Source organism: Periophthalmus magnuspinnatus, chromosome 19 (assembly GCF_009829125.3).
Source record: "Periophthalmus magnuspinnatus isolate fPerMag1 chromosome 19, fPerMag1.2.pri, whole genome shotgun sequence".
Taxonomy (NCBI): Eukaryota; Metazoa; Chordata; class Actinopteri; order Gobiiformes; family Gobiidae; genus Periophthalmus; species Periophthalmus magnuspinnatus.
In genome coordinates, this window is record NC_047144.1 from 11,479,444 (window position 1) to 11,497,786 (window position 18,343).

General features: G+C 38.7%; 2 protein-coding genes across 2 annotated transcripts in view; one reads left to right on the top strand and one right to left on the bottom strand.

Moving 5' to 3' along the window:
• cdk5rap3 (CDK5 regulatory subunit associated protein 3) overlaps window positions 1–18,343 on the bottom strand; it is a 312,712-nt gene that overhangs the window by 247,813 nt on the left and 46,556 nt on the right. The window lies entirely within an intron of this gene.
• Window positions 1–18,343, top strand: part of myo1d (myosin 1D) — a 120,325-nt gene that overhangs the window by 78,265 nt on the left and 23,717 nt on the right. The window contains exon 21 of the mRNA XM_033984485.2: window positions 1,415–1,569. Coding sequence (XP_033840376.1) covers window positions 1,415–1,569 — 155 coding nt within the window. The remainder of the gene's footprint in view (window positions 1–1,414; window positions 1,570–18,343) is intronic.

Genomic DNA, 18,343 nt, shown 5'->3' on the forward strand with positions numbered 1-18,343 from the left:
ATGATTATATAAAGTTATGTAAATATTTATGATAATACAACAAGTATAGACTGTGGGGGGAAGCATATTCTCTATTAATGGGAAACACTGCCATCTGTCTCCGTTGAGACAGGTATGTAACGTACATGGTTATCAATGGATTCTTTTGAGGGGAAAAAAAAAAAACTGCTGTAGTTGATAATGCAAGATGGGCAAAGCAGAGAAGTTACATAGTTCATCATCTTTAACTTTTAAAAACATCTATTAACTGCTGTGCTTGATTCCCTTTATAGCTTGAGTCATGGTCTGGGGGCTTGGACTCAAAGACATTGGATAAGTCCTTGGGAGGTTCTTCTCTGCATCATTACGCACTGTTTAAGTCTTGAGTGTGAGAAATCCCAGATGCCAATAGCCATCAGATACTGGCCTGGAGAGGGGCTTTCATGAAGGGTCTTTTGACTTGAAAGCTTTTATAGGGCTCCCATGGGTACTTCAAATCTGTGTGTTTCCAGATCTGAAAAGTGCTAGTTTGAGGAGTAAATGCTTATCTCATACAACCACCTATAATTTTGATAATAGTGTTACAACATGTTTATTCTGGTTGATGGAGTTTACTAAAGAAAACTGCATGTTTTGACATATTTTTTGTAGATCACATTAGATAAACATGAACTTGTGTCTTTATACATATTGCTGGCTCACTATATTCCATTGACTAATAATATTTAATATAGATGGTGGGCAAAAGTTTATATATATATATATATATATATATATATATATATATATATATATATATATATATTATTATTTTTTTTTTCAATGCAGATTTTGTAATATAGCAGGTTATAGGGTCTAGTCACAGATAGAAATGATCTGTTCCGCATTTTGGTATATTAGAGAGATATTTGATATATTAGAGAGATATTTGATATATTAGAGAGATATTTGATATATTAGAGAGATATTTCTTAGAGGTAATTCATGAGGAAGTATGTCTCTTGACCCCCAGCTTTCAAACAAGACTGTTGAAGGCACATTCAAGCACATTTTTGTGGAATTCCTAAAAAAAACCCTGAAATTTGTAATCAACATGTTGAAAATATATCAAGTTATTAATTTCTATCATTATAGATAAAACTGCGTATGGTTTTAATTAAGGACATACTTTATAGACCAGTGGATTTCTATTTAAGACCAAGGTTGGATCAAGGTCGTTGCTGCTATAGTTACATAACAGTGTATCTCTTCTTTAGAAATAACACAGTACATGTACAAAACATCTATAACACTCCATGCTTTGACATTTAAGTGTGTTTTTCCTTACTTTAATTTTATTTAATTACATATTGTTCTGGGGCTCGCACTTGCACCTGTTTGTTTTAGCTGTACCGGTTGATCTAATTTCATCTCCCTGTCTTTGGCTGTTGCCCAGGTGACCGGAGTGAGCGTGTCCCCGGGGAAAGACCAGCTGGTGGTCTTTCACACTAAGGACAGCAGAGACCTGGTGGTGTGTCTGCAGGGCCTGGTCCCACCCAACGAGAGCCGCATTGGAGAGCTGATCGGGACCCTCCTCAGCCACTTTAAGAGGTGAGGATCAGCAAGGCAGGAATCTGATTTAAACTTGCTTTTACATGATAAACAAGAGTTATTTTTGAGATCTGATACTTTTATCAGCGGTTTGTATATATTGTTCATAATAATCTGAAAAGTATATGCTCACAGTTTGATGAGATCTTCTGTTATTGTTCTTGCTAATCTGTTTGAATATAGGACTTTCTATTGAGCTTATTTACAGTTGTAGGATTTTGCATATGGCTGCCGGTCTCTTACCTGACCAGCAAGATCCACACACTTTGACAAAACTTTACTAATATAAGTGGGTCTGGAACCATATCCTGTCTCCCCGATTCCAGAAGACGTGATTGACAGGTGGATTTACCAATTAGAGCCCGTGCTCTGTTGCCATAAAAACAAACATGGCAGTTTAGTAGTAAAATCAGTCAAAGCACAATATTCTTATTGATCTCAGGTAATGCGTTGGTGCGTTGTTGACTTGTTGATGAACAAGAACATTTTACACCAATCTTACTATATTACCCACATTTGGAAATTTGTCCTCTGCATTTGACCCAGCCTTTAATGCCGCTGGGACTTGTCAGGAGCAGTGCAACGCTCTGTGACCCATCTCCAAATCTTGAGCCAGGCTTTGTCAGTAGGCCTGTCACGATAATCGATATTATCATTCAATATATGTCAGATGGGACAATAGTTTTTGGGGTCAGTATTTATTTAGTGGTGCAGTGTTCTACTTTTCTGTATTACAATTAGATTTGAGCTGTAGAATGTTGAGTAAATAACTTTTGTGACTTATTATAAACACAAACTAACCACTGGGGTGTTTTATTCTGCTATTTATTTATTGCAGCTGATGTTTTTAGAATTTAGACCTTTTGTAGATCATTCTTTTTTAAGGCTTTTGAGTCAGTTGCACTAATTAGTTTCAATATTTTTGTTTATCGTCTATATTGTCTTCAAGACTACTTCAGCTGGACAATTTCTTTTGGAGTAGTTCATATTTGAGTCGATATCTTTGTTCAAAAACAATATATACTGACAACATGGGATTACACGGCCGAAGAATCATGGCAGGGGAGATTCACAGTTAATAAAATCATAAGTACTGAACTTAACGCACTTCGAAATGCCAATGTAAAGCTAGACTCCGTAACCTTTTCTGTGATGACTCCTCTGAATGTGCATAAAATCATTTCTAAAACTGTGTGTAATGGGGCAGTACTGATCCAGCTGGCCGTATTGACTCTAGTGAGGATTATTATAGGGTAAATAGAGTTCACAGTTACAGCGTCTGCCCTCAACCGAACTCGCATGATTATTCAAAAGCTCAAGAGCCCTCAACAAATCAGTGTGTCGCCATGGAGATGTATATCTTACTGGTAAGGTATACAAGGATTAAGTATAGGATTATATATGACGCAGGCCCCATTAAGCTTTTCTGTGCTTATAGTAATGTCAGTTTCAGTTCAGGCAAGGTAAGTTGTCAGTATATTTGTCCATTATCTTGTCTCTATGGGAAACATTATTGAAAAAACCAAACAAAGGAACTATATTTTCTATCAAGTTTGTTTGTGGTCAGAGGTCTTATGGGTTGAGATCTTGTGTAGTTGCATTCAAAAGTGGAAATGAGAGATTCTGTCAAGGTTGTATTCTCATTATATCCTGAATTCACGTATTTCTTAGAATTTAATCTACTACAGACCAAAAGGTCAGACTTGAAGCAAGTAAAGCTGCACTATGTAACTTTTCTGGTAGACGACTCGCTGCTTGCTGTTTTTATGAAGTATTATTAATTGTATTATTAATTTATTAATTAATTGTATTGTTATTAATTATGTTGTTTATCATCCCTTCTCAAAAGCTTGCTTCTAAAATATGCATCCTTACTTTGAGCAGGCTTGCCTCTCCACAGATCTGACCTGTAACTTGTCATCTAGGGGTCACCGGTTTGTCTCTATGGAGATAAAAGTTTAATGCCTTACTGCTGAACATTCGTCGCAAAACACTTATATTTCTATAGAGATAATCACTTGGTATACATCCCTCCATAGTTATGCAGATGACTTTTTAAAGGTCAGATATTACACAAAATCTACTCTTGTGAGATTTAAGACATGTTATTATGCTGTTATCTTCTCAGAAACATACCTGGAGTTGTGTTTTGTTTCATCCACACATGTTGGAGTAATCCTGCATTATTAGTCTGTCTACATCTCCAAAGCTCAAAATGCCCTGTTCCACTTTGTGATGTCATGAAGTGGCAGTTTTCGCGTTAACAAGTTTTACCTTTAGATCAATAGATTTGCAATTCCAGAGCTGAAATCATCCAAATGATTCTAGTGAAGGTGTGTGGAGTTTAAAATCACAGTGGAGCACTTCCAGTATTACCACATGACATCACAAGTTGGAACAGAGTGTTTTTTGTTTGGGAAGTGAACTCAGCTTAAATATGCAGGGTTTTAAAGGTGTGTTAAACATGTGTGAATAAAACAAAACACAACTCCAGGTCTGTTTGTGATCAGAAAACAACATTACAACATAGAACAGAAAATAGCGAGGGCCCTTTAACTAGTAGTTGATTACTTGAAGTGCCCATATAAAGTAATGCAAGTTTTTCAAAAGCAAAGACAAAAAATGTTATTTGGTGATAAAAAGAAACACAGCTGTCAGAAAACCACAGATATCATATTATCGGAACTTGTGAAATAAGTGCCACTAATTAGTATAATGGCTGACCTTTGGAGTCACTCTGATAATCTTCCCCTAATGTGGCTCATTGTTCTGCTGCAGCATGTTTGGAGATTTGATGGACAAATGTTTTCTCTAATTATTGAATGAACTGCCTGACACTCCAGTGATTGTTCATGTATGCCCCCCCTCCTCCCTCTATAATTATACGGGGAGAGGGGGGGGGCGTGACACCAGTGGCTGCATCTGCTTATCTCCGCTCATGTAAAAGCATGTCCACGAGGGGCTGGTTGAATGGGAATGTGCGCGTGTTCTCTTCATAATTGTGCCATTGTGAGATACCCTCTGTTGTGTCAGTAATGGACCAAGAAATAGGTTTTTGGCTATAGGTCCGATTTCGTATTCATAGGGTTTTTGAAAAAGATTCTTAACATTTGTGAGTGGAAGTGTTAATGGACAACATAACAAAGGTATAGACAAAGTAAATAGAATAAAAAAGGAAATAAATTGTCTGTTATGCAGCAAATAAAGAATTATGAAGGAAATTACTGAAGTAAAAGTAGGTATAACTGTCTCTAATTGACATCATAGTTACAGCCAACAGTATTTACTTTTATGAGAAGAAAGAGGCCAGGAGTGCTCACTGGATCTGAGAGAAAGGGAGAGATCTGAGGCACGTCTGCTCTTAGCCGTAGACTTTATATAAATGGATATGAAATTCCTAATATGGAACTCGGCTCCAAATTCGCCCCTATAACCTCTAGCCTCGGTCAGCTTCATTTGAACGGAGCTGAACGCTATGGGAGACATCACACTCATTTAGTCCACTTCTTTATTAAGTCTGTGGTCTTAGTTTAGATTTTATTACAAAAATGACAATGCTTCAGGGCAAATACAGCACAGGTGAACAGGCAGCTCTTTAAATGGGTAGTAAGTCATGTCCTTAGTACATGCAATGTCAAAAATAACAACAAAAAAAATAACAACAAATCACCGGTAATTGTAATGAAACTATGAATAACAATGGATGTAAGTCGCATTAGTAAAAGCAGTGGCTCACATACAATGCAAACGTATTAAACCTTTATTTACAAGCAGTTGGGTGCCGTATTAGAGGAATTGCAAAAAAGGAGAAAAATCAATCTCATTAACTCCCTGATGGCATGTGGCATTTAAAGTGTGTCCAATATGTTCTGCATTTGAAAAGAAGTCCACTCCTTGCATCCTGAGGTATAGTTTCAACGAGCGTTGCTTTTAGTGTTTTGAGGCTGGTGTGGCCTTTGTCTTTGTCGTGTTTTGCCAGGGGATTAGTCTGTGTTTTGTGTTTTAATGGCGTACTTAATGGTGTAATTTTATGTCAGGCTAAAACAAAAACTACCCGACACAGAATAGAAAACTGTGCTGAAATGAACTAAACAACAAATGTATGAATTTTGAGGTGGGCAATACTGCAAATTGTTGTTTTAAAAATATGCAAAATTAGATTATCAGTTTGTATGGTCTACACTGGGAAAACTACAAAAAGAGCTGATTTAGATTTTCACCCACCCTTAACCCCAAGTGATTTTACAGTAAGAAAATACCATAATTGAGGTAATTATCATTTCCTCCTTCTCTGGCATGACCATGTATGGAGTTGGGGGGTTGCATGTCCTCATCTTACTGCTCATGTGAAGGTGTTTCTATAGAGTGCCTGTCTGAATAGGAGTGTGCACGTGCTCTATTATTGCAGAGCTGTGATGGTATCTGCTCTATTGTTAATCCCTGCGTCTTTGTACATATAGCGCCCCCTCTAGGCCTCCTGTAATGACCCTCCGTGTGCGAGGCTTGCCATCTCATCCATCACCCGCTAACACTGACAGGACAAAAGGACACCCCACTTTCTGCTCTTGAGCTGTGCTGTTCTCACCAAAAACAAATCCCAGAATATTGTATGTAGGCTTCCTGGGGATGAAAAGGGCAATGCATACTTTTGTCCATCCCAAACTGGCAACATTGCACTTTTCTATTGTTCAAAGTGCCATTGCTTTAGTTTGAATTGTACTATTGTCTCATTAAGTAATATGACGTAGTGTTATCGCAGTTTACTCACTTTTGTCTCATTTCAGAGGAAAATCTATCCCTCGTGGGCCTTATTTTGAACCTTTATTTCACATTGTTAGCATTGTAGCCTTATTTTATTTTAATTTTTTTTTTATAATGATTTGGAAAAAGAAATTTGATTTGTTTAGTACATTTATTTAGATTTTTTTTATTTTTATATTTTTTTTATAAGACAGAATAAACTTGAATCAAAAATGCATTATTGCCAAACCTATTGCATGTTTAGAATTTGGACAACACCCTATACCTGGAAACCCTAATTAACCTAGGTGTGCAGTGGACCCATTATCTGTCCCCCTGCAGTGATACCCTTTTGTTTGTGTTCAGGCTTTTACGTGGCCTGTCTCACCATCTCTGCAGCCCCTTAGAGACTCCCCCATAACCTCCATCTCTCCTTGAACTCTCCAAACAGCTCTCCAAAAAGCACTAAGAAAAGCATGCTTATCCATGGGGGTTTCAGAAACATGAAACATTTGGACCGTTGCCATAGCAATTAATAATTTATAACAAAATATTCGATCTTTTGAATTAGAATCAGTCCTCTGAAAACTAAATATAAACCCGCAAATAGCCACAACAAAGAGTGACACTGCTGCCAGCACTAAACCCCATCCCCGTCAAATCGATAAGACCCATGACTATTTTGAATCTTCTTGGCACTAATCTGTACTTTGCTGAACGCTAAAAGTTGCAACATTTTAAACAGTTCAACCCTTAAGGTGCAAACTCTTCAGTTCATAAATGCATTGCAGTAAACAGCATGAGTCAAGAAGATGGCTCTCTTATGACCCACAAATCACTGCAGAGTTCAGCTTCATTGTTATCATAAAACTGAGAATTAGACGGACGATCTGCCGTTCTTCCTCGTGCATGTGTTTTCTGCGAGCTATTTGTGACTCCATCTCATCACCCTGTAGCATTTTTGTTTGAGAGAACTGACATATACATACACTCCTAAATAGGGCTGCCTTTTTTCCCCACCCATTGTGCTCTGAGTGAGTGGCAGGTGGGTTTGACCAATCACAGAGAAGTTTTAAACTTTCAGAAGAAGACCTTTATTACACAAATTGGACTCTTGTGAGCTCTAACAACTCCAGGGCTTAAATCATCCAAATGATTCCAGTGAAGGTTTTCTGTTTGAGTGAAGATTTGTGTGTTAAACATGTGTGAGTGAAACAAAAACAACTCCAGGTCTGTTTTTGACATTTTAACATAGATCAAAAAATGGCATAATATGAGCCCTTTAAAGCACCACTGCATAACTTTTAAGCTCGCAAATTATTTCTACTCTTATTTGGCCTGGAGGATAGCAACCTTCCTGTCTCCATGGAGATGTTGTTTCTTTAGCTGTGATATTCCACAGTGCAGCATAAAACTTTTCTCCATCTCCATAGGGAATGTTCCGAAGCTGCATACACAGTGTTGCTCTAAGGCATAAAACCTACACATATTCACATATTACACTATTTTCTTATCGTTGTTCTAATGTTCTCAAAACTAAAGGTAAAAGGAAGGTGTTAACATGAAAACTACCACTACATGACATCATCTATCATCTATCTATCATCATTTGGAGATGATAGACAAGTAATAAAGAGTTACTCAAACATGTGTGAGTGAAACAAAACACAACTCCAGGTCTGTTTTTGAGGTGGTTATAACTTTATAACATGGTTTAAAGCTCACAAAAGTAAATTTGTGTGTAACATAGGACATGTTTCTGATGTTTCTATAAATTAGCTGCCAAATCTTGTATTCATATATGAGTTATCATGATAAATTGCTTTGATCATGAGTCAGTGAGTCCATGGCATAAACCTAAAACGGATTAGACTGGCTTCCTTTTGCATGGTATTTCTGTCTGCTATTTTTGACTCTGTCCCATTGTACCGTCTATACCCCTCGAGGCTCTCCTCTCTCTCTTCTTGTCTCTCTTCTCTCTCTCACGCTCTCCTCCCTCTGCTCCTCTGCTTCATTTCTGGAGGAGATGAAATATTTAGAGCCATGCTGCTGCCGCTGCTGGTGCTGGTAGGCCTATATTTAGATGATCCGCAGCCCGCTCCCCCTTTTGTCTGGCGTTGTTGACATCTGTCCCACGCAGTCTCCAGCAGCTTCCTCCAGTCTCACTTTATGGAGTCTTAAGTCTCACCGTTTTTCTGACACCACAGGCAGTTATTTGTCTTTCAACTATGATTAGTGTTATTATTACAAACAAAAGCCTTCAAAGTACCTGGAAGTGTCTCTGTCCAAGTGTTTCCCGTGTGTTTGTTCTTTCAAATATTACAAAATTCACTTTGTTCCATTTCAAAAAGGTGTGTAGGTGTCATATAAAATGTATATGTGTGGCATTATTGATACATGTTTGCTGGCCATATTTTTATACAATTTTACTTTTGTTGAACTTTTATTTACATAACTTGTTGGTCCTATATTACACAAAATGGATTCCCATAGCTTCAGACATGTTATGATGTTGTTTCCTCATCAAAAACATACCTGGAGTTGTGTTTTGTTTCATTCACATTTGTTTAAGTAACCCTTTATTATTAGTCTGTCTACATCTCCAAAGCTCAAAATGCATTAAAGATCAGAAAATAGTGTAATATTTCAAAATTGTTTACCTTGGTTTTGATGGCATCCTCTTTCAACTAGTATATTTATAATAGAGACATTTTAAATCAAGAGCGAAATATGTTTCTTAAGACATGAAGTATGATTAAAGGTGCACTATGCAATCTGAGAGTGTGAAAATTGCTTGTCTTTATGGATGTTATATGTTTTGCTTGAAATGTTACACAGTATGGCATAAAACTTGCTCATCTCTGTGGTAACAAGCAGGTGATGCCACCAGGCCAAATATATATATATTTAAAATAACACATGAGACCAGGTAGTAGACACTTGGGCTGAACGATTTGGGGAAAAAATATCTAATAGTGACTTTATTTTTTTCAGGCAAGCATTGACATTTCGATTAGATATGCAATTTATGTTTTAGTATTAGGAATCTGTTAAACACAGATCTAAACTACAGGGTTTGCAGTTTTACGCAGAATAAAACTTGATAATTATGGTACTTCAAAAAGTGCAGCCTTTATGATTCAAAATGCCGTTTCAATTCAAATGCAATTATCTCGTAGCCCCAGTATACCCACCACCAGAAAAGTTCCATAGTGCAGCTTTAACTAGACCTTCATTTTATAATATTAGGTCAAGGAATGCCCTGTGCTATCTTAATGTTAAATTCATCTGATCCTGCAGTCTTGTTTTCACCTCCTCTCCTCCCACTCATTTTAACACATCCCATTTACCCCACAGTTATGCCTCCTCGCTCCTCCTCTGCCCCTTATGCAGTGTCAATGTCAAGCGAGTTAAGTGTTGAAGAAGAAGGAGGAGGAGAGGAGAAGAGAGAAAGAGGGAATCTAACAGCATCCAAATCTAGATCGATGTAAGGTTATGTGCTGTGCTGCTGACTCACACAGTGGGGTGGGGGTGCGGGGATAGCAGGAAGTGTTAGCACAAGGGGGAGGGAGGGAGAGAGAGACAAAGACTGGTGGAGGTTAGAGAAGAGAAAAGTATGAATGGATTTGTCTGGAGACGGCTACAGAGAAGATGAGTTGTCACGGCGACCGATTAGTGACGCTACAAAGAGGCAGATGTCCGGTTTTCAACTGTGAGGAAAGCGAATGTGTTTTTTATGGGTGTTTTAGCTTCATTAAAAACAGCTTAAAATAATCAATGTGTTTTCATGGTTTTGACTTGCTGCAGATCGATTGGGCAGTCAGTAGGGAGCTATTAGACAACAACATTATAAAAAGCACATTTTCACCATGAGGGTGTTTGGTAATGTGGAAATATGGGTTACACTGTTTTGGTAACTCCAACCTCAGAGGAGGATTACATTTCACCGTAGAGTGCATGACAGCCGAGTGTAGGACAGCCATGCGTGTTTGTGTAACAGTGATGTTGTACAAATGCATTTAAAGTTATGATTTAAAGGGCCCATATTACGCTATTTTCTGATCTATGTTATAATCGTCATCACTCAAACCCTGTTTTTAAACTCTTTCTTTACTAAACAACATGTAAAATGTAGCTGTTTACTTGAAAACTACCTCTACATGACATCACAAGGTGGAATAGAGCATTTTGAGCTTTGGAGATATAGACAGACTAATAGTAAAAGGTTACTCAAACATGTGTGAATGAAACAAAACACGGTTCCAGGTATGTTTTTGAGGAGGTACCAACATTATAACATGGCTTAAAACTCATAAGAGTCAATTTTGCGTAATATACAACCTGTAATGAACTACTGGGGAAAATATTTTTTAATTTTTAGCAATAAATCTTAAACATGTTCTGCTGGAGGGTTTGCTACCTACCCATAGAAAATGCTTTGTCTAGAATGTTCCACCTCATGCCACTAAACCTATCTAGCTCCATGCAAGACAAGCAGGTGATACCACAGGCCAAGTTGCAGGTCTGATCTGTGGAACGGTGGAACGGTGCCCCTCTCACAGTGAGAATGCATATATTTTTTAGCAATAGAAACTGTAGTAATTGCATAAATACAAGGTAAAGAAGTTTAATGCCCTACTGTGGGTTATTCCAGGAAAAGCAATATGGTAAATCGTCACATTTTTATACTTTTCAACCTTAAGGCACTCCAAGCACTTTATATCAAGGAACCACTCACCCATCCACACACATTCATACACCAGTGTACACAGACACTGGGGGCGAGGTGGGTTAAGTGTCTTGCCCAAGGACCCAAAGACAGCATTCATCTGTGGGAGCTTAAATCACACCGCCAGCCTGTGAGTCAGTCGACCTGACCGCTCTGCCATTGATGACTATGGCGAGATTGGGATTTGAACCGCCAACCTTCGGATCATACCTTGTGCAACCCTCCTTCCTTCCCTCCCTGGCTCAACTGTACATTGGCTTATGACCTATTGTAGCTCTCGACATTCCTTTGCAAGTATTTTGACTAATGAAAAGCTTCCACACATAATCAATTCCTTAAAATTATGACTTAATTTTGTGTCTATTGATTAAGCTTTAAAAACCATCCAGCTGTACCTCCGACACACATGACGTGAGGCTAATTAAGTCCCGCCATTCATGGAAACACTCGATCAATCCTTTTCATTATTCTCTATGGACACTTACAGCAGCAGCCATAGCACGTAGCAATGGTTGCGCTGGGGCTGTTGCAGTGGTCAGAGGAGCCAAGCTGTTGCCGTAGAAACAATCCGGTATTTTCTAAGAATCCGATTCCAGCTGATTACACAACAGCGGGGGCCGACACAGTGACAGGAAAACACCGGATATTATGTGACTGGGGGATTTACTACAGTAGGTCGGAAGTGGCAACCTTGTCTTGAGGTCATGGCAAGATGCATTAACGGATGGACCCAAAACAATATGACCACTGCGCGACCATTTATAGGCCATGGGTGAATTTATATCACAACAAAGAAAGCAATTGCGCTAACAATATAATTCACAATGTAACTGACGCTAGGCTAGAAAGGTTACATATCCGTGTCTTTTAAAGCTATTATAGGTGTCAGCTTTACTCTCTTTTAAGTCGCTGTCAGTTCTCACCACGCTCCATTGTTTTTTTTATACATTTAGGACTATAAAAATATCACCCCTTACTATTTATTTTCCAGCTTTGTTTTAGACTATACGGAGGGAAGATAGTTCGTTTATCAGGGGCATAAACTCCTCACAGTGGTCAAGTATCAAAAGTGGTCCCATATAAACATTGTTCAAAGAGTCTCTTGTTGAAATGGCCAAGTTCTCCTGTTTAACCAAAATTTCAACTCGCTACGTGATATTATGTGAAAATTGTAATCCGTGTGTGCTTTGAATGTGAATCATTGCTCTCTTGATCATTACCTTGCATTATATGGGGAGTATCTGAGGCAGTATTTAATGTGCAGTTTTACAGCCCTTAGGTACCCAAATGAATAATTCAGCACTTGGTTATTTTTGCAGGAGATGGCGGCGGAGAAGGTGTGAAACAGGGAAAGTGTGTGCGATGCAGTCGAAGCAGCCGATAAACGCTAATTAAAATAAAAACAACACATTAAGTTAGAAAGTCGGTGCGGAAAATAAATAAAACTCTGGAAATTCGTTAAATGTGGACTGCGTAACCATTCTGGCGGAGAGTACGTCCCCTGCTGTCGTCATGGAGATGTTTATGTTTTGGGATGTTACACAATATGGGATTAAAAGTAAATCCATCCAGCATTTATTTAATTACTGGCGATTTGATTTATGGCTTAACAATTCCTGAAAAAGACATGCATTCTTACAGTAAGCAGGGTCACCTCTCCATAGATTGGACCTGTAACTTGATTTGCAAGCGCCTCCTGCCAGGTTACAAGCTTTACAGTGTATGCAAAGTCAAGGCCTAGTTTTTAATCTGGATGCTCTACCTTATGCAACCCTCCTTCAGTCCTGGCTCAACTGTACACTAGCTACTACAATACCTCGGACACACATTAGACGGGATGTTCTTCAGGAGTTTAATGCTGTTCTGTGAAACATTCCCAGGTAAGCCGTAACCTTAAGGCAAGCTGGTAGTAAACCCTCTACCAGAAACTTTGCAGTGTACATTCAAAGCTAAACTCCATAAGGTATTATTTACATTAAAGTGCTTAGGTTTACTGGCATTATTTATAACATTGAAATAGATAGTTGTCTGGATTTACTTAATAAGCTTTTCCATTAGTTTTATGAAAGAAATGTTATTCCCTTGCATTTAGCCTACAGACTAATTCACCTTTTTTTTCTATCAAATATTCCCCAGCACTTAACACACATAGATAGCAAACACCATTTATTTTCCCAATGCATTGTGTGAATATGGTCTGTTGAAATGTATTTTTTTTTCCACGCTACATTCATTACTGGAAGTGGTTTTAAGTAGGACGGCTGGTGATAAGACAAATGCATAACACAATAGAATAGATGAAAAGTGCTGCTGCTTTTGTCTTGTTGGTCAAGGTCACGCGTTCTGCTGAATCAAATGCTTGAGCTGATGATGGAGGTGGGCTTCTCCTCCCTCTCCACCCCACGTGTCATCCCCCTGTTGTGTACCCACACCCCTCCCTCTTCTCTCGCTCACTCTCGCTCTCTCCTTGTCTTTCTCTCTCTCATCTACCCATCTCTCTATCTCTAATTCTCCATCTCTACTTCCCTCTCCCTCTAGACTACCCCATCTCCTCCTTCTTTTTACCCAATGCTCTCTCTCTCTTTCCCTTTCCCTACCCTACTCTTCCCCTTCTCTCTTCCCCATTGTATTTTTCTTCCCTTCACTCTATCTACCCCCTCACTTCCTCTCTCCTTGTCCATCTCTCATCCCTCTTTCTAGTCCCTCCCCCTCTCTCTCTCCCCTTCTTTCTACCCCTTCTCTTCCTCCCATTATTTCTCTCCTTTATTCTAATTTATCATCTCCTCACTCTCACTCTCTCCTTCTCTCATCCCTCCCTTCTTCCCCCTCTCTTCTTCTTCTCTCTCCCTCCACATCTCCTCATCTCTCCATCCCATCCTCTACCTACCTACCCTCTCTTTCTCTCGACCCCCTCCCTCCCTCTCTATACGCGACCCTCTCACTCGCCCTTTTCTCGCTGGATGCAGTTTCCATAGCAACCATCGTCTCCACGCTTGTCTGATGCGATCCATTAATAACACGGTCGTCTCGAGATTATAACGGCACATTTCCTCTAAGACCGCAGACAGAGACACAGCAAATATTCAGTTAAAAGCCCATAAAATAGATATATGCTCTGAGAATTCACTAGTGATTTTGTTTATAATATGGCATTAAACCTCCCCGTGTACTATATAAAGTCATGCATGAAATACTGACGCTAGATCTGATATCATGGGAAATACTAATGTGTGTTTTTAAATAGAACTGTTGAGTGGAGTTAATATAGCTTTTCAGTGGCATTCATTATTATAGACTCTTTTTCTCATAGCAACAACCTTGTCCTACATTACACTGACACAAGTATTTAGGGAAGAATCACACACTAGGGCTGTGTCAGAATGGCCACACTAGTCCCTATTTAGGGCACTATTTAGGGGTCACGCTATTATTAGTGGTGTCCGAATGATCAGCAGGTGAGAAAATACTGCACTCAAAATTTTCCACAGTGCACCTTGAAAAGTAGTGGGCATCGTTGGTCATTAAACCGGTCAATACAGACCACAGTGCATTGCAAGAGTTGGAAAATCAACAGCACGGCGGAGGGACAGGTCTTTAGCTGGACACAATACAACTGAATGAAAGTAGAAGCGCTGGTTTATCGCACTATTGATTACAGATTAAATAAACCGTTGGTGTGTAAAGTTGCTAGAGGTTGCGGCTTACTTTAGCTTAGCCTGTTAATAGAGAGATTATTTCCATATCTCATATTTAAAAAAAAGAATAATCCTATCTGTGTACGTGAGATGAGATTCAGCTTGACAAAAACTTGTTCGGTTATAAGTCCATACATACTTGTGTGCCAGCCGAATCTGATCATTATTTATTATCGACATCCGGTTTTATCGGAGTTTAGCCTTTAGACTTTTTTTCACCCAGACCCAGAGTCAAGTGACCCGATTGTAGTGAGCTGCATGTCTGAATCGCTCTGTGAATGAGTGCACTATAGAGTCCACTAACGAGTGTAGGGCTAAGGAGTGAGTGAGGGGTCAGGGGCTAGGGTGGACATTTGGACACAGCCTACTACTTACTAATCCATATAATCAGTGGGCTTTTTTGAAAACATACTACTGCATACGCAACAACAGACAGATCAAATTGCTACTATTTTTCTTTGTATTTTCCAATCCAAGGACACCTACAAAAAAGGAAAAACTTACACTATGCTATAAAAAGTAGTTGTAGTATTACTTTTAGAATAGATTTCAGCAAATATTACTTCTGTGTTTTTAGATATTAGATTTATTATTTACAGGTTTGTTTATTGAACAACTTAGAACTTAACAAATGCTTATTATAGTGTATATTTAAAGGTGCACTGTATAACTTTCCTGGTGGAGGTTTCACTATCTGCTTGCCTCAAAGAGATGTTATTGGTTTACCTGGAATGTTCCATAGTATTGCTTTAAATTGATCTCATCTTTCATTTATTCAATTTCAGGTGTTTTATTGCTTTCTTTCTCTGTGTATGATGGCCTCTCCACAGATTTTTGTTGCAACTTACCCTGATGACTTCACTTGCTTGTCACCATGGAGTTAGATGATTTTTATGCCATACAGTGGAACATTCCAAGCCAAGCAACAATAGGACAGGCCGATACTGATACTGATGGTGTATGGTGAATTATGACTCCCCAAAGGCTACAGTTATAAGATGCAAGCGAATCTTAATACCTGCACACGTCTCCTTGCAGTAATGGTAAATATTGACATGTACATATCAGCAGACAGACCCCGACACACTCATGGTTGTATATGGGGCAGTAGTGAGTCCTGTGTTTCTTTGGCGTCGAGTAACAGCCCACGGGGGGATGGGGCCGGCGCGTGGCCACTGTCCAGCTCCAACTGTTTGTTTGTGTAGGGGGCAGACTGTTTATGTGTCGCAGTGCTCACTTCAAGCATAATGGTGTGAATATACTGAATGAGAGGCATGTGTAAAGCTATCTGACCTACTTTTCCATACTGCGGCCCTATCCTTCTCTCTCTCCCACATGCAGCTTAAATACAGAGCAGTGCTGGTATGGAGCTATGGAGCAGAGCCAGTGACAATGATGATAAGTCACTGTTACTCATCTGAAAAGACATGGAGGAGATGAGTGCGATGGTGCGAAAATCAGACAAACAATTATGAGTAATTTATTATGCATGTTTGAATATTTTAAAGCTGCACTACGTAACTCTTTGGTGTTTGTCTCTTTGGAGCTGTTACTGCCTTGCCTGGAACACTCCATTGTATTGTATTAAACATATTTATATTGCAGTCACTCTATCGCTGGTATTTGTGTTATTGCTCAAAAATACATTGGTAAACATGCATTCTTACTATGAGCAGTGATATTAAAGAGGGGGTGTTTTATTTCTGCTAACGCATAACTTATTTAGATCACCATGTTAGCTTTTCATGTTTTGAAAACTCCCTTTGCTCACCGTGCTTACTAACTACCCCTTCGGTGCTATCACAACACAATTAGTGTGCATCCCACTGTTGAAGCTGTACCAGTACAAATGGTAGGAAAAAAATGATTTTGCATAATGCCCCCTCTTTAAAGCAGACCTATTCTGCCAAATCAACTTTTCAGAACTTTTAACCATGTTGCAACTGTTTACCCTCACCATTTACTCACCCAAAGTTGCTTTTAGAGTGATTCGAGCAAGTTTGAGCAATCTTAAATTGCTTATTTTCAAGACGCCATATGGGTGATCAACCCAAGTTTTCAGTGCCACCGGCATACGGCCAATGCTCTCTACTTAACTTTGTTCTTCCATTTTATTCTCTTAAACAGTGATACGCGCAGGATTCGGTAGTGTTGGGTAGTAATTTTGATACAAATGAAAAAAAATCCACTAATTGCTACTGCCACCTGCAGCTATCCATATGAGGGGCTACATGACTCTTTGCTGTGATAATGTTTACAATGATCATCTCCAATTGGGCACTGCAGTTTTCCAACGTGTTTCTTTTCGTCAAGTTGTTTTGGATGAAAACTGTGATTTAAAATGTGGAAATTATAACATAATGATCCACTGGCATGTAGATTATAACTATATAGCCAACACAAGCACAATATGTCTTCTTTAAATGTAAAGCAATAACTTATTGTCCCTTTAAGATTTTCAGAAATTAATGCAGTAAATATTGAGCTTTTGGTGATGGTGGTTGTTGGACAGTTTTGGACAAATAAAGCAAAGAAGGCTCATCATTAACATATAAAGTGAACAGTTATATTATGCACACATTACATAGCATTCTGTGTAGTCATTGCTTGTCCCGGTTTTGCTTTAATACATGCAAATCTAGTGATGCAGTACAAAGTCAATAGTCATTTCTGACCAGACACTGCAGGCTCTTCAGCTGTATTCTCATAGTGGGAGATCAAAGCAGTTCTGGATTATGAATGAAATGTAATCTTAGCATTTGGGAGAATAATTTCCTCAGTAATTAAAACTCCAAATCCACCATGACTTCTTTGCTTCCCTCTTTCTGGGGTGCTCCCGATCTCAAACAAATCTGAACTTTAACTCACCAATCCATCTCGAGTGAGTCTATAGGCAATTCAGCTCATCATTGCATAATTAGTTTGTGCAAAAATAAATCAGCTGCTAATTACAAACAGGCTGTGAGCTCAATGAATGAAATCTTGATTGCAAATTTGTCCTGAACTGTCATCTAAACACACACTAACAAATATTTTTTAGGCCTGTCAATCTAAGCCCATTCATTCATTATACACCGTTTGTACTATGCAAATCAACCACCTAAACTGAAACAATAAACAATTGTGGTCAAAATGAATGTAAATCAAAAGTGTGTTAATATTTCTTAAAACATAGGTCAAAAATTGTTTTGCAGACACTTCACCCACTGATCCTCACAGCATGCATTTATGTAAATGTGACACGTGTGAGGAACTACTCTCACATTTTTTTTTGTTTTTATTTTTTAAAACATACTTCAAACTCGATTATTAGCGATGTTTCGTTGGCTGGATGCCATGGATTTCCAGAAAAATAGTACACTTTTGGCTGTAAGTACATGGATGAACGCCACAGATTAACTTCATAACTTCAGCTTTACAGTGAGTAATAAAGTAATCACTGTTATTTTTGCTATGTTCCCTGTTTGCTCCTTACACCTCTGTGTTCGTCGCTGTCTGACCCTGGTGTTGACCCTGGTGTTGTTTTATTGGCTGGTGCAGTGGCAGTGTTGTTTTGTTGTTAGGATATGACAGAGCAGATCAGAGTCACACTAACACCACACACGTGAGG